This window comes from Gavialis gangeticus, unplaced genomic scaffold (assembly GCF_001723915.1).
Source record: "Gavialis gangeticus isolate Ggan-Ray unplaced genomic scaffold, GavGan_comp1, whole genome shotgun sequence".
Classification (NCBI taxonomy): Eukaryota; Metazoa; Chordata; order Crocodylia; family Gavialidae; genus Gavialis; species Gavialis gangeticus.
The window spans coordinates 32,470,501-32,488,015 of NW_017729008.1; the positions used below are offsets into that span (position 1 = coordinate 32,470,501).

The 17,515-nt window shown below is 42.8% G+C and overlaps 1 protein-coding gene across 3 annotated transcripts in view; it reads left to right on the forward strand.

The window, feature by feature from the left end:
* The window catches only part of UPF2 (UPF2 regulator of nonsense transcripts homolog (yeast)), a 127,582-nt gene that overhangs the window by 46,813 nt on the left and 63,254 nt on the right, over positions 1-17,515 (forward strand). For all 3 annotated transcript variants that reach the window (XM_019509566.1, XM_019509565.1, XM_019509568.1), the window contains 3 exons: positions 3,528-3,636; positions 4,769-4,882; positions 7,709-7,825. In XM_019509566.1, coding sequence (XP_019365111.1) covers positions 3,528-3,636; positions 4,769-4,882; positions 7,709-7,825 — 340 coding nt within the window. The remainder of the gene's footprint in view (positions 1-3,527; positions 3,637-4,768; positions 4,883-7,708; positions 7,826-17,515) is intronic.

A 17,515-nucleotide genomic window follows, 5' to 3' on the forward strand; every position in this document is an offset into this window, starting at 1 on the left:
TTTCTTTTTTTTATTTTTTTTTTTTTTTTTTTAGGAGAGTTACTGATAGTATCTTGTTGGCTAACTGAATTCTGATGCCCATCAGTTCAGTAGTAGGTTTTCTTTTGTTTTATTTGAACAGTGCAGTCCTATTGATAGGTTCTATAAAAGTAAATAATTGAACATTTTTCCAGCATTACACTCCAGATGAACTCCAGATCCAGAAAACATTGATGGCATCTTACTAAGGGGGGTTCCAAGTTCTCCAGTCACTTAAGTTAAAATCCAGAAATGCTAGTAGAAACTGTTCCCCAGGACAGGGCTGTCTGACTTCAGGGGGCTAGAACCCGCTGGGCCACACACACTGTGGACACAGCCCTGCTTCCCCCTAGTTTGGTTGTCCTTTAGCTATGCACACAGCTCAGGCAAACCGGTTTTCCTCTGTCTGCATGTGCAGGCCAAGCAGCCCAGCTCTTTCCTCGCCATGCTGGAAGCCTGACCAACCTAGCGCCCCTCCACTGCATGAGCAGGGCGGCCTCCCTCCTGGACACATGTGCAGCATGGGCAAACTGACTCCTCTTGTCTTGCAGGAAGCCCAGATCTCCCCATGTTGCATGCACAGCTCCCTTCTGTTGCCCCCATTTACAGGATGCATAGGATGAGTTGGGTTTCTACAAGCCTAGTGTGTGAATCTCAAACAGGGTTAGGTTCTGAGACAGACACTACAGAACTCTGTCATTTGAGATGGGGCTGCCTCTGGCCATGCACGCTAAGATAACTTTAGCTGTCTTAAGGAACTATCCTGATGAAAACTTAAGTACATCTGGTATCATATATAATTAAATGGATAGGTGGGGATTTTTGTGGATTGAATGCTAGGACTTGAGCAACTAAATTCTGCTAAGCTGCGCTTCAGGCAACCCTTGGTGAATGGATGCATTTATTAATTAGCCCCTAAACATCTTTAAGTGGGCACAAACACAGCCTGGTTGAATGATACGATAAATATATAACAAGATCTAAAAGTCAGGCTGTGATTCAGTCTAGAGCACCTGCGTCAAGAAGGTAGAGAGGGCTTTGCGTCTGACTTTTAAGTGATTCCTTTTTGGCCATGCTCAGTGGAAAAAAGTGGACTTACTGAGTTGTCCTTCAGCTGTCTCAAAGGGCAAAATATTAGTGATGGAATAGGCTGTCAGATGAAAACACAACAGGAGTTAGTTTGAATGCAGAGTTCAGGTACCAGTTGGTGGTGCTGTTGTACACTTTAATCTTCTCTTGCCTACTGTTGCACAGCGTAATCTCATCATGCATGAGAGAGAATAGACATGATCTCTCTGTGGCTTCCAGTTTCACAGTAATTGACCCCAGGCTTTTCTTTATTATATTTCACCTATTTGGAAGTACACACTTGTGGTATTTTTCCCCCATGAACAAACCTTTTGTGTTCTCTGATGGAACAGCAACAATGTGCTCTAAGAATTAATTTTCCCCAGGTATGTGGGATTTACAGAGATAAAATTAATAGCTTTCATTAGGCAAGTACTTTTGATCTAAACAAATCTTCACGCTTTTTTTTTTTCCTTTTTAAGAGTGGAATTGAGCAGCCATAAAATAACCCAAACAAACTCAGAATAACACTTCTTTCAACCTCTCCTTGGCAATAACATCCTTTTTGTTTTGTTAAGACTTTTATTTCTTCTCCTGGAGTTAATAGTTAATGAATAGATGTTTAAAACCTATGACAGTAACTAGCTCGGGGTAGTCATCCTTGACTGAGTTCCAGCCACCTTTGAAAATACAAATACAAGTTAGGTTATTGGTTAACACGAGAGAGAATAAAAGCCATTAAACATTTAACTTACATGGTTGCAATATTTCACTGGGATTTCTATGACATAAGTAGGAGCCAGCTTGGCTTCCTGCCTTTCAAAGGTGCAGAAGCTGCATAAGTTACTGTAGGTCTTTCAGTTGAAAATTTTAAATTGACTCCTATGTAGATGTTAGAGATCTCATAATGTTAAGGATTTGCTCCAGCTCCTGTTGTGCAATGTGCTATATGTTTATTTCCAGCCTGTTTGCTGTTCTGTAACCCAGAAACAGCTGCATGTAGTATGGCCATAGTTTGCTTATGGGTTTGGCTTGTGAAGGCCTTTGGTATCTTTCAGGGGGAGAGATGCTAATTTGTAAAATAATTCAGTATCATCTTATTCTTTAAGGGTACTACAAAGTCCCAAGCATTCTTGTCCCCATCAGGTAAACATACGAGCATGTACTTAAATGTTTGTAGGCTGAGAGTGATTGTACTCAAAATCTTGCATGATTGAACCTTGAAACCTTATTGTTTTAGCTTTTTAAAATTCCATCTAAAAACAAACTCAAGTTTTTAAAATGAATAATTTGGTAATCTTTAGAACCACCTTTCCCAAGACAAAATCTTAAGGGAAGATTAGTATTTTCTTTTGCTGGTATTGCCACTATTCCTGACTTCCCTTGACTGTAAATGACCTCAAGAGACCCCTCTTTCCTGCTTTTCCATAGTACATGAATTGCTCGAGATATATCAGCCATAAAGAGCCTTAAAGAAGCCATAAAGAACTTTAAATCTGTTTGGTATAGGATTTCTTAGGAACCTCTCCTAGTTTTGTCTGAAAGTTTTCTGATTTACAGTCTGTTCCTTGGAAAGAGGGATTATGTGACTGAATAGCTCACCACCCAATTCAAAAGGGTTTTCAGGTGCTAGTTAAACTTTTCGATGCAGACCAAGTTCTGAGCTTAGTGTTTGAAAATGAACAAGGTGCAATGTAAAAAGGAAAGTATAAGCTGCATTCTGAAATAATGGGAGAGAAATCTGGAAAAGAAAGTAGGGATTGTAAGATATGTAAATGGTATTCAGTGGTTATAATCAAGGAAATGTAAAGGTAAATAAGCTTTTAAAACCGGTGAGCAATTACAGACAGTATTAGTATTGCAAAAGGTTATCTTTTGCAGGAAAAGATAAGTTGTTTGAGTTTGATTTTTTTTGTTGCAATTTTATATAGGGCATTCTCTTGAGCTTTCCTTTTCGTTATAGTGCTGTTAGTCATTCAGAAGTTAGTTTACCTCGAAAATAAAGGGCTCCTTTTACTGGTATGTTTGTTTTTTAATGCCAGTTCTCATTAGTATCTATGAATTGTTTGCCTACAGGAAATGTCATTTTGAGTGTTGACAGGCTTGTAAACTTCCTTTTGAATTTCTCTGAATTTATGAAGGATAACAATATGTACTTTTATGGAGATAAAGTCTTGACTTCATAGTTCAAGTTGAGTTTTTTCACTTAAAGAAATTTTTTTTTAAGGAAATGAAATGTGAGACATTCTAATAGGAAGCAAAAATATAATTTAAGTATAAGCCAATACAGTGTGTGCATAATTTTCTCTAAGTGCGTTGTCTTTGCTATACAAAAACTGAAATGTCCTGAAAGCCAATACATTTTAAAGTAACACAGATTTTTATTTCTTTTATTTTATTTTGCCCTATTGTTTTATACATGTGTGTAACTTGTTTTGCAGGTTGGATTTGCTACCGTTTTATGCAAGGCTGGTTGCCACGCTGCATCCCTGTATGTCTGATGTTGCAGAGGATCTCTGTTCCATGCTGAAAGGGGATTTCAGATTTCATGTATGTTTTGTTGGTTTGTTTTATTGCATTCAGATTAAGCAACCTGTTACCATTCTTGGGGCAGAGGGGAGCTTGTTGTAAGTTAAATTCACTGGAGCAGGTTCTGACTTCAATGTTATAGAAAGTTCTGTAGCTCAATTATCCTAGAATAGTACCATTTTCCTAATCAGATTACTTTGCTATATAATATGTTGGATTCCTTTGTACACTTATTTATTTATTGACACCCACCATTTGTCTGTACACATTATATGTGTATATGACACGTAGTGCCATTTTCAACTCCAGTGCTAGGATGCAATTAAAATTAATTCAGATTCCAGTATGACTTAGGCTTGCCTTTCTTCTAATCACTAGGAGCTCTAAAACGTAGAAGTTGTTTTGTGTAAACGATAATGGATAGCAGGGGGCAGCCTGCCTTTGCCCCATGTAGAAATCCCAGGGCGGCATCTGCCCCTCTATGCCTCCCCCAGGGGTGCATGCAGTGGCAGGGAGCCACCTCCGCTCCCAGCCCTGCCCTGCCCTGCCCTCGCTGGGCAACCCTTGCTGCTTCCCCACTCCCTCCCTCACTGTTGGGGCCTCAGTCTGCCCCCCTCATGCCTGTTCCTCCCAGCTCAGACTTACCAGCTGGATGCTGCTTTCCAAGCTGCCTGGCTGCGTTCCTCTAAATCAGCTATCGGATTGGTATCAGTTGATATGGCTACCTGATAATTAGCTCTCAATATCAGCCAAGAAAATCTTTATCGATGCGCCTCTAGCCACAAGATACTGGGCAGAGTGATGTTAAGTTGTCATACACACTATATCTGTATGGCTGCAGACATGTTGGAGGAAAATGCTCCATGTTTTAAAAAAAAAAAAAAAAGACTTGTGGAATCAAAATCTGTAGGGTTAATTCAATCAGTGGGCTGGGGAAAAATTGTCCTGAGAAGACAATTGGAAGGGGAAGGTAGAAAGCCATAGAAATGTGTAGATGTAATAGGAGGAGCCAAACTGGAAATCTTCAACTTTCTGAACTCTCAGACTTAACAGTCATGTTTAGAATGAATGAAATGAAATGCATTAGAAATGTGTAATAGGTACAAATTTCTGATTAGTATAGAGTTAAATGCAAATTTGTTTCTTTATGCAGGTGAGAAAAAAGGACCAGATCAATATTGAGACAAAGAATAAAACTGTGAGATTTATTGGAGAGCTTACGAAGTTTAAGATGTTCTCCAAAAATGACACCCTACATTGTTTAAAGGTTAGTATTGTTGTGACATGCTTGCAAGTGTTTTTACTATAAGAAGATAAACTTTGCCCTTTGGCCTTTGTTTTTCCGCTCGTAAAAGGCTGCTTGCATTCATGAATTGAAACTTTGAAATATTCTAGGCGTGTTTCTAAAGTGATTGTGAAACTGAACACTTTAAAAATAGTAAAACAGATAATCTCCAGTACTGCTAATAAGAATCAGTTAAGATATACTTCTTTCTTTTGCATAATAAAAGACTTTCTGCTGATTCTTCTCAGAAGACAAATTAGCTATCTGTAGTCAGTCGTGCAACTTTCCTTTTAGGACTGGATATGATCTCTATTTCAAGATTGTGTTTTTGACAATGAAATAATAAAAAGCAGCTTTTCACTTGCTCCTTTGAGTGCGAGAGGCTAAGCCAGGGGTCGGCAACCCCTGGCATACATGTGATTAGTGGCACAGGGAGACATTTTTCTTGGCGCACCGGGAGGCAGGCATGGAAGAAAATTGTTAAAAAATGTTTTTGCTTTTTTTTTTAAAGTTGCTGCTCTGGGCTCTCCTGTGCAGCCACAAGTCCCAGTGTTGCGGCAGGCGTCGGAGCAGAGACAGGAGAACACAGGCAGGGATGCTGTCTGTGTTCTACGGCCCCCGCCCTTTGCTCCCTGGCTGCACCTTTCAGCTCAGCTGGCCCCTGGAGGGAGCTGCGGGTGGGCAGGGCAGGGGCTGTGGCAGGTGCTGTGCAGGGTTGCTGCCCTGGAGGCTTCCAGCGGGTGGCAGAGCTCTGGGCCCAGACAGGCAGCCAACCTGTCCCACCGGGGTGGGGCAGCACTGGGGTGCCAAGTGCTGGGACCGACTGGTTGGGGCAGGGTCTGGGTGGTGTGGGGGGAGGCGCTGTGGCCAAGCCAGCTCAGTCGGGCCCTTAGGAAGGCAGGGGCTGGGTGGGAAGTGGGGACTGCCCTAGGGCTCTGTGGGTTTGACTTGTGGTGGGCGGGCAGGTGTGGGTGCCCAGTGGCTCCTGTGCTGGGACCTGGCCCGGCCTGGGCAGTTCCACAGAGATGGGCCTCAGCCACCGTGAATGCAAGGGGATGCTGCCTGACTGGGGCAGGACGCCAGGCTTAGGGGGCTTTCCTCTCCGGGATCGGCCTCCCTGCACGCTGGGCACAGTGCAAGCAGGGCAGAGCCGTCCCCAGTGCAACGGCCTGGCTGCGGGAACCTTTTGGACCCTGGGAAGAGCCACTGTGGCTGCCCCAGCTTGTCTGGGCCCAGGCCTTGCCCATCCGCAGCTTCCTTCAAGGGGCCAGGGCCAGGTACTTCACAGAGAGGCTGTGCTGCAGGCCTCCCGTCAGCTAGGCCCTGAGCGGTGGCTGTTCTCAAAGCCTGGGGGAACAGCCTGCGGCTGCAGCTCCCATTCGTGCTGTACCCGGCACGCACGGAGGCCAAGCAGGGAGCCCTCTGAGCCCAGCGTCTTGCCCCAGCCAGGCACCATCCCTTCGTGGCCAGGGTGACTGTGCCCCATCCCTGTGGAGCTGCGTGGGCAGGCTGGGCCCCACCTCCAGTGCTGCTGGGCACCCCTGCTGTGGCCTGAGTCTGCAGAGCCCTGGGGCAGCCCCCGCTCCCCACCTGACCCCCACTCTCCTCCGACTGCAGCCTTCCAGGCCAGCCTGCCCACGGTGACTCCCCCAGTGCCTGCTACTCCCTGCTCCTCTCTCCCTCTCTTCCCCCTCTCATCACAACATGCTTAATAAGAAAAAAAAATTCACAAGTACAGAGGCAGTTCATGAAGTTTTATTGATTGTTACCAGGTTTAGAATTTTTAGAAAACCTTTGATTTACTGTTTAAAAAAAAAAAAGCAACATTTATGATTATTAACTGTATTAAATATGCAGTGCATCCTGCCATGTCATTCCACCCACCGTGCCCAATTTTGTCTTTGTTGTGTGCTGGTATTCTGGCACCTTACAAGGTAGACATTGTGGTTTTTTCGGCACTCTGGCAAAAAATGGTGCTTACCCCTGGGCTAGGCCATCCCAATAGGCAAACACATGTCGCTGATCAGAAAAAGAGCAAGGCTGCTCAGAACGTGGAACTTAATTCAATTCCAAATGTATGTTCGATATGAGGTGAAGCCTAGCTGCTTACATTTTTTCCCCCAGTTGAAATTTAGATATTTTCAAAGTGAGAAATCTGTCTTCACTTTCCTTTTTATAAACACTGTGTGCACCGTGACAGTACCCTGCCTGTGATGATCTTTATGGTTTTTAGACCTCTCTAAATTCTAAAAGTCCCATTATCATCTTTTTTTTTTTCCCCCCTTCTCTCTAGTAACTGGTTAGTATCTCTGTTTAACTGTCACTCAGCTTGAGCACTGAAACTAGATTAGTTTTGCTTTAGGATACTTTTCTGTATAGAATTGTTGTGTATTGGGTTTAAATTGTACGAGGACATTCTAAGGCATATATAACTTCATTGAAACATGTTTGCATTACATTTTTGTAAATGTTATGAGCCTTTGTATATGAGTCTTGTCTGTAATTCCTAAACTACTTGACAGACAAAGTTTTTTGCCTGTGTCCTTAGACCAACATGGCTACAACCTATACCCCTAAACTACTTTAAAGTATTCCTTTTGACTAGAAGTTAGCATTCATCATGAAAATGTATGAGAACATGCTAGCATATGAACAGTCAAGTCGAGATGAAGGTGATAGTTTTACTTTTTAAAATAAGGATTAAAATTCAGAGATGTTAACAACTTTGTATATTTGATTAAAACATCTTTTACTTTTTTTCCACAACTAAAAAACCGTAAAAATGCTATGTGTTCATATGTATAACAGATGCTTCTGTCCGACTTTTCTCACCACCATATTGAAATGGCATGCACGCTGCTGGAAACCTGTGGAAGATTCCTTTTTCGATCACCAGAATCGCACTTAAGAACCAGCGTTCTTTTGGTAAGAGCAAGAATAGTAGCCATTTTACTGAAGATCATGTATTGAATTAAACTGTCGTTACTCCCTTTGTTTTGCCACACTGAAGTACATCCTGGCTATAATGATCATAATTACAGTAATATCCTTCTCAGTGTTCAGTCCATAATGAAGGCAAAACTTCATTAAGTTTTATTTACTGGTAGAATAACAGAGTTTGTTTGTAGCAGGCTTCATGGAAAAAGACAGAAAAATACATGAGTAACTGGGTAGGGGCTGTTGCAATGTGGTGCAGGAAAATCCTCGCACTTTTATATGAAAGAGCTTTCATTCTGCTGTTAGTGTTGAGTATTGAATTGCTCAGACCTTGGGCTCCTAGAAACAGTTAAAATCTTACTAAAGTCACATTTTTTAATTGAATTACCTCTAGGAGGCAGAGAATCAAGTTAGAAAGAGAGGAATGCAATCTTTGCTTGCTTTCTTCCTGGGTTTTTCCCCCCCCAATATTTCTGTTGTTGATTTTTTTTTTTTTTTTTGAAGCTGCAGGAATGAATATTGTTGTATTATTTTTCATATAACTCGAAACATCATTGCTTTGTTTATAGAGTTTTTTTCTTTGCAAATTTCTGAGGTCCTGTAAGTTTCTCTTCATCGCCACAAGAGCTGACCTTTTTAGAAGTATGATTTAATTACTGTGTGGAAAATGTTTATATCACTGTGTGTGCTTTCTTTCAGACAGAAATACTTTTCCAAAGACTCTGAGTTTTATCTGTAGCTCACTTTTCAAGTCACAGGAGATAGATAAGTTTCTCAGTCTAACTCTTGCATCAAGTCTTTTGGTTCCTTTGATGCAGGATCGCTATGCTCCCACAATATCTCGTGGTGTTATGCTGAAATAAAATACTTGAGTCTGGCAAATGGTAAACTGTGCATCTCAATATCCTTTTGGTGTAAACCAGTAGTGAAGTCGTGGCCATGCTCCCAGCCTTCACCTGCAAAGGATGGTGGCTTTCTGAAAATACTTTCATAGAGGTCCAGTTATTTTGCACACATCCTTGTGATTTTACAAGGAAGATTGAAACAGAATTCAGTTTTAGGGAGAATAGTAGAAGGTTGCTTTTCAGTTGCAAGTGACTGTACAAGTGAATAACTCCTGTCTTCTGGAACTTGTGGGGAGAAGGCAGCAAATGAGATTAAGAGTATAGTGGCATGGGTTAGGGATGGGAAAGGTTAAACAATTTACTTATTTAACAGATAAGTGCAGTGATAACCGGTTAGCTTATCAGCAATCCTCTAGCTTGGGGCTGGTACAGGGAAGGTGGGGAAGGAAAGCAGCACTGTACCCCGGGAGGGAGGGAGGGGGGAGGATCAAGGAAGAGGGAAGTGGTTGGGGGGTGGAAACTAGTGCCCATAGCCTAAGAGAAAAACAACAAGCAGCTTAATGACTTACAATTAAGCAATTAGGTGCTCCCTCCCTCCCAGGGTGGGGCTTCACATGTGCTGTGTTGTCTGGCTGGGCTTGGCTCCTCCCTACTGCCCACCAGTCAAAGGGCTCAAGGAGTGGCTTCCAGCAGCAGCAGCTGCGTCTGAGCTGCTGTGTTGTTGGTTAACTGTTTAACCGGTATAATTAGAGGAGGTTAAACAAATATTTTTAAAACAATATTTACACTCCTAGCATGAGGAGATGTAGATATTACTTGAGAGAAGGACTAAAGAGCTCATAAACTTAAGAGGCAGCTTTTTAATTGGACGGGAAAGGTTTGTGGAGGTGATGAACTTGCTTCGTAGAGTACCAAAATCTGAAAATTATGGTAGTTGAGAACGAGCAGTGGTTCTAGCATGAATAGAGACTTCATCAGAGGTGATCTTGATATGAAGATGAATGCTGTCCATGATCTAGAAGTGATACTAGGTTGACTTTTTTTCTCTTCCACACTTCCAGTCTGTGAGTTTGATCCCTAGATTGATGCCAAAATGGCTTGAGGAAATTTTAAGGCCTTGGTAGAAAAGGCCAAGTAACAGAAACAAATGTAGTTTGTTGGAAGTTTTCAACGATATCTGGCAATAAGAATTTACATTGAAACTGGGAGCTGGGCAAGCGGACAGCAAACAGAAGTGGCCTCTTTTATATTGGAAGTCTGACCAGACTTGGACTTAAAATTTCCCTTTACTTTGATCAACAGATTGTAAGATGCGTGTCTCTTCAGTATAGAAGTGTACATACTGTGCGAGCTGTTTTTAAAAATTTCTCCTAAATCACTGTTGTGATCATTTAGTTGCATTAAATGGCTTTTGCTGACTGGTTTGTATGTTGGCATTTCAGTAGTTTTATTTCAAGCTGCAGTTAGTTGTTACTGCTGGAGCAAAGTGGAGGAGTATGATAGGAGTAAATCTCTGTAGCATCAAAAGTCTTAATGAAAGCTCATTAAGTATATAGTCCTGTAGCATTAACAGGTGTGTAGCTCACTAGCTCTTATCATTTTCCTATTTCTGGACTGTTGATGGGAGCCTTGAAAGTGAGGCAAGGTAGGGACTATAAAACTGGTTTCTGTCTATCATGTCAAAGCTTACCATAGCAACCATGAAATTGCCTAGCTTCTATAATTTCCAAGGCTTTTAATAGCAGTCCTTTCATAATTGATTCCCCTCTGGTTTCTGACATCAATTTATACTCCAATTAATTGGAGTACAATCGCATAACAAAAAAGACAGTAGGGCTGAAAGATGCTATGTACTTAACCTATGTGCTGATCGTCAGTGTTGTTATGATGTGTGAAAAGATAGCCCTTGATTTCTGCTGTGCTCTGTCCTTGTGTTCTGTTGGTTGGCAGAGACTAGCTGTGGCATTTCTTTTTCCTTGCTCCCCACCCTTGCCATTCAGTCTTCAGAGGTGAAAAGTGACTGCTGTTGGCTTTTGCTCAATGATTGACATTCATTCTTTGTGTAGCATAAAATGTTGGTGCTTCCTGAATCTGCAGGTTTTTTTATGTCCCACTTATTGCCAATCCCACTATGTCAAAAATCATGAGACCAAACTCTTGCAAATCTCTTGATTTTTAATGTAAATCATTTAGATGCTATTTTTAAAGTGTGTGTGTGTGTGGGGGGGGGGATTCCTGGGGCAAAGGCAGCAGGGCACAAAGCCCCAGCCTGCAGTGGGCATCCCACCTCTACCCTGCACACAAATCTGAGGGGCATGTGTCCCCTATGCCTCCCCCACCCGTGGGGCCCCATTCACCCCAGCCCTGCCACACTCCTTCCCTCACCGTGGGGGCCTCAATCTGCCCCCACTTCCCCTCTTCCCCCCCCATCCCTTTCCCCTCCACAGACTTACTAGCTTGGCACTCTCTACATGTGCCAGAAGAAAAAAAGAAAAAAATTCCCAGATTTGATCTCTGTCAGGAGATCATGAGTCAGAGTTATTTTGACTTGGAAGTTGGGAGTCTCGTGATTTTTTTTTTTCATGAGTTGGCATTACTGCTACTATCTCTGGGGAGATGAGTATTTGCTGCATAATTGTGAGTTCCTCCAGTCAGAGCCCTGATCTTTAATTTATTAAAAAAATATTGTATTTGCTATGCATGATTTCTGGTATCTTGTGCTCAGCAATAAAACATATCCCTGCCCATAATCGGAAAACGTAGAACACAAAAAGGCTCTACTCTGTTTAAAAGACCCGTGTGCTTTCATTTGCTTTCTCTCTTTCTGTACTAAATTAGTAGATTTAGTGCTAATTTAGAAATCCAGGTACATACAACTTATTTTTGTCCAAAACTACTTGCCTGATTGCTCCCATTTGGTCTGTCTCCATTGCCAAAATGTCCATTGTTAGTCCCTTACTTAATGCTCTCGCTATTGATACCTGTAGAACCAGTACTAAATTCGTTTAGGGCAGATATAGCCACAGATAATCAATGTTCACTATTTCAGAAACAGCAACTAAAACCTTCCCAGGATGATGAAAAGGCCTGGCAGAAAAGACTTCCAGCGTGTTTAAAATGCCCCTTGAATAGGAAATACAGCAGATTAAGTAGAAATATCTGCTACCAGCTCCAGTGCTGCCTTAGAATAAATACAAAAATCCAATTTCTTACTTAAATTGTATTATACAAATTGGATTGTAGGCTTATGGGACCAAAAAAGATGACTTGTGAAATGGATTAGTCCCACAGCAGATAACTTGGGACCACCTTAAAGGAAAAACTAAGCAGTTTTGAAGCTTTTTCTTAGCAATATCTGCTATAAATAGAACTGGGACCTGTTGACCTTCATGGATCATAAACGTTTTCTTGCCTTTGGCTTTTGCTGCTGAGCATAAATTTTGTAATAAGATCTTTAACCAATTCTGCTGTCTGCACATAAATCAATATTGCTCTATGTGAGTGTACAAAAACAGGTCTTGAGGCAAACTTTAAAGAAAGTGGGCTTTCTGTTGATTTCTGTTGTCCATTAATTACCTTGTTTTGTATCTTACGTAAGAAGATTGCTTGAATATCCATCTGGACACTTCAGTTAATGTGGAACAATTTCAAATAGTTACCGTTTGCTTGTGTTGCTGCTAGTGGCTTGGATTGTTTAACACATTATTTATCAATGTGTTTTCATAGTGGAGGAACCTTGAAAAACTAGAACAGAGGCTGGCAGACTTTTAGTAGTGCTGGGCTGAATGGATGCAGCTCAGTCTTAGGGTGACCTGCTGCTTGCAGGACGTCCTGCCTGGCCGTCCCTCCCTACCCACCGCTGCCAAATTGCTGGTGGTGTTTTGTTTTTGTGGTCTGGATAAAATTGCTTGGTGGCCTGGATCCAACCCATGGGCCACAGGTTGCTGACCCCCAAACTAGAACTGAAGTATTTGTTCATGCTGGTATTGTCTATTTCCATTTGTACTGGAAAGGATAACTTGTAAAGCGTGCTTCTCAGTCTGGACTCTCCTTCCCTTTTATGTCCTGGCTACAATTACAATTGTACCACAGACTTGAAACTTTTTGTTACAGGAGGAGCAGTCTGTTGGTATGGAAATAATTTGATTCAGTATTTTGGGAGGAAAAGCACCATTATATTTAATGCAGACAATTCTGGTAATTTAAAACGTTAACAAAAAAAACAAAACCCTCGTACTTCTTGTAATCTTGTTTAAGCTATATTTAAAGATTAGTCTCTTTAATAAAGTAGAATTCCTTATAGTTGGACAGTCCTCATTTGCTTCATCCTAGTTGTACTGTTCTTAAAACACTATTAAGCCACTTGGAGCATGTCTTCTCTGTCGTGAGTAAGCCTAAGCCAGGTACCAAGAAATAAGCCCTGACTATGTGGCCAACCAAGCCTGCAGTTGAGATGGCTCAGGAATGGGCATGAGCAACTTAGAGCGAGAGAGGGTATGGACAGTGAAATTTGCAGCACTGGAAAACCTGGCAAGAGGGAGCATACAAGGGCTGCTTTCAGACGTTAGCCCCCCCCCCCCGGCAAAAAAAAAAAAAAACCAAAACAAAACCCACAAAAAACCAACAACAACTTGTGCTTTACCAGAAGAAGCAGCGCATGACCCAGCTCTGCAGTGTCTATATAGATCGGGCACTTCTTCAGCAGGGCTTTTTGGTGCTTTTAGCTAAAGCTGATTCAATCGCCTATAAAATAAAAGCACTGAAAAAGTCCCATTTAAGCACCTGATCTATACAGGTGTTGGGTGAGCCAGGTCCAGCTAACGTGCTGCCTCTTCTGGGCATGTTCTTGGCTTGACGCAGGAGTGTGCTGAGTTTAAAGCATAATTTGTGGTGTTTTGGTTTTTTGGGGGGGGTGGGCATTAAAGTCTATAAGCAGCCAAGCATTCCAGCCTCCTGTCTGGAGAATAAAAAAGCCTCCTCCAAGGTGAGCTCTCCAGCCACAGGGCGATAGGGAGCTGCTGCTTCACACCCCTCAGTCCCCCTGGCAGACGGGCTGTTTTCAGCCTGCCTTTGCTTCCCTCCCCATGTCCACCTCAGGATCTTCCAGAGCCATGCAGGGGCTGGGAGGCAGATGTGCTGTGGTTTGGACCATCCTGGGGGGACGGGTTCAGCTGCGAGAGACTGCTTCTGCTCCCTATCATGTCAATCAGGACATTGGCAGGGGTGAGAGGCATTCCCACAAGGCTAGATCCCTCTGGGACTAATCCAGGCTCGGGGATGTCCCCCTGCACAGAACAGGGCTGACATGGGTCAGTTCAGTGGCGGGGAGCATTTGCCCCAAAAGGCTCCTTGACAGCTTGCCTCTGGGCAGGCTCATCAGGGACCTGGAGGAGGGAGCAGAAGACTTGGTGTACTGGTGGTCCTCATGACCTGAGAGGAGTGTACAGCCATTCAGGTTCTGCTTGAGATCTTTCTGGTCAGAAGTACTTGTCCCTTGCTTGAGGTTTTGTGTGCACATAGAGGGCAGGGCTTATTTCATAGATTTCATAGACATTAGGGCTGGAAGGGACCTCAGAAGATCGAGTCCAGCTCCCCGCCCAAAGGGCAGGAAGTCAGCTGGGGTCATAGGATCCCAGCAAGATAAGCATCCAGTTTGCTCTTGAAGGTGTTCAATGTAGGTGCTTGAACCACCTCCGATGGCAGGCTGTTCCAGACCTTGGGGGCTTGGACAGTAAAGAAATTCTTCCTTATGTCCCGCCTGAAACGGTCTTGTAGTAGTTTATGACCGTTTGACCTCGTCATCCCTTGGGGTGCTCTGGTGAACAAACGTTCCCCCAGATACTGGAGGTCACCCATGATAAACTTATAGGTGGCCACCAGATCACCCCTGAGCCTGTGCTTTTCCAGGCTAAGGAGCCCCATGGCTCTCAGTCTGTTGTCGTAAGGTCTGTGTTCTGACCTCTGATCATGTGTGTGGCTCTTCTCTGGGCTCTCAAGCTTCTCCACATCCGTTTTGAATTGTGGAGGCCAAAACTGGACACAGTACTCCAGCTGCAGCCTCACCAAGGCCAAGTACAAGGGGAGAATGACGTCCCGGGATTTGGTTGAGAAGCATCTATGGATGCAAGCCAGTGTTTTGGTCGCTTTACTAGCCGCAGCATTGCATTGCAGGCTCATGTTCATCTTGTGGTCAATGATGACCCCCAAGTCTCTTTCTTTCGTAGTGCTAGCCAGCATAGCACTGCCAAGCCTATAAGGGTGCTGCAGGTTTTTCTTCCCAAAGTGGAGAACCTTGCATTTTTCAGTGTTAAACACTATCAGGTTCTTGTCCACCCATTTGCTGAGTCTGTCCAGGTCAGCCTGGATCTCCTGCCTGTCTTCTGGTGTGGATGATTTGCCCCAAAGTTTGGTGTCATTGGTGAACTTGGCCAGTCTGCTTCTGACTCCAACGTCCACATCATTAATGAAGATGTTGAACAATATGGGTCCAAGGACAGAGCTGTGGGGGACCCCACTGGTCACAGGACACCATGATGAGTGACTTCTATCAATCACTACCCTCTGGGTCTGACCACGGAGCTAGTTTTCCAGCCAGCAGATCGTGGTGGACCCAGGGCCAGAATTGGCCAGTTTCGCCAAGAGGTGATCATGGGATACCAGATCGAAGGCTTTTTTGAAGTCAAGATATATGACATCAATCTCTTCTCCCTCGTCCAGGTGATAGGTCACCTGGTCGTAGAAGGAAATGAGAGTCGTCAAGCAAGACCTACCCTCAACAAACCTGTGCTGGTTATCTGTTAGGATGTTGGCATCGGCCAGTCCAATAAGAATGGCCTCTTTAATAAACTTTTCTAAGATCTTCCCCAGGATAGAAGTCAGGCTGATGGGCCTGTAGTTTGCCGGATCCACTTTCCTCCCTTTCTTGAAGATAGGCACCACATTGGCCTTCTTCCAGTCTTCGGGCAGTACACCAGAGCGCCAGGAGTTTTCAAAGATCTGTGCCAGAGTCTGGGCTATGATGCTCACTGGCTCTTTGAGCACCCTGGGGTGTAGATTGTCAGGGCCGGCTGACTTGAAGGTATCCAACCTCTCAAGGTGTTCCTTCACGAGGTCAGCATTAATGGAAGGCAGGGGATCTCCCTCACCTGGACCTCCCTGTCCTGTAGCGGGCATGGGCGTCCCATGGGACTGATGAAAGACCGACGCTAAGTATCCATTTAATAGGTGGTTTGTTTTTTTGGGGGGGTTTTTTTTTTTTTTTCCCTGGGCATCAGTTGTCAGTTGCCCCATCTGGTTCATCAGGGGTCCAGAGTTGCCCTTGCTTTTCCTCCAGGTGTCCACATCTGAAAAAGGACTTTTTATTGTCCTTGATGCTCGAAGCTAGTTGGAGTTCAGTTGCAGCCTTGGCTTTCCTGGTTTGTTCCCTGCAGAACCGGACCAGTGCAGAATAATCCTCCTCGGAGGTGAATCCCATCCTTTGTAGGCCTTTTTAAGGGTGTGCTGGAGGGCAGTGCCTCTGGGACAAGTGAGGTTCCCTATGTTAGAGTTGGAGAAACTGCTACAGGGGGATGTTAGTTGTCCAGGGTCATATAAGAAGACTTGAGACAACCAGGAGCTCCTAACCCTTCCTGTATTCTAGTGAGTAGATCTAGCTTTCTTATTATTTATACAGCACTGAAATGTCTTAAGTACTAGATTGCTAGCTTGGGCCTTTCATGAGTATCTTGATGGTATTGTTACTGTATGTTTAATGACTTTATTTATTAATTTACTTGCCACTTTGTGCTGTGCAGGTCTAAAGCTATTTTGTAAACATTAATTCTCTTCTCATTCCTGCAGTGCAAGGTGACATTGTCTTATGTTGCATGCAAGGAAACATTTATATAAAGAAGGTAGAAGATCTGGTTTCCAGACTTGTACTGTTACTGTGTTCCTCTCTAAACAGCTCCTATTTGAGCGCCGTATCTTGTTTTTTGTTTTTGTGCTTTTTTCTGACAAAGTCTGCTCTTATAGTTAAAACGTATATTTTATATTATTGCGAGCATTTCATGTGTGTTGTATTTTGGAGTTTATTTTTTTTCCCTACCTTCTTGTCTAAAGCTCAAGATCTGTGGGTTAATGTAGAATAGTGCCTTGGTTATTGCATTTTTCATCTTAATGAAATAAGGGCCTATAGATAATTAAAAACAATTATAGCTTAGGTCTGAAAATACGTTAAGGACTACTGGGCCTGTGATGTGTAGCTAAAAACATAATAGGGTTTTAAGACTTTATAGTGTTACAAGCATTCTGCTCTTATAGATATTTTAGTGAGATTAGTATCTTTTAAGGAGAGGTCTTGTTGCTGTCTGTACTATCATCCTTACATTGTATCGCATTAAAGGAAAAATAATGTAGCCAAGGAATTTGCAGCAAAGACTTGGGTGAAAGAGTTTAATAGCCAGGCTGAGATCACCAAGTGGGTGGGATCAGAAAGCCTGGACTGGAGCATTAGGAAGAGACCTTTTGTTATTACTTTAAAACTTTGTATCTTGTAGTGTTGTATTCTGTCTTGAATAAAAAGTAAAATATTTTAACTGAAACGTAATCTTTTAAATATGTTTTATTACAGGCAGCATTTTTATTACAGGCAGTATGCATTATTATTTCTGAATGAAATACAGGGCAGTGATATAATAGTAAAGATTACTTTTTCAAACCAGTTAAAAAAAAAAAAAATCAATAGTGTTGTTAACAATTTCACACAATTCCATATACTGAATGCCTATTTACATCAACACACAAGAAGGTACTTTTCCTTCAGCCAAAGGCTATTTTGACACTAAATCTTGAC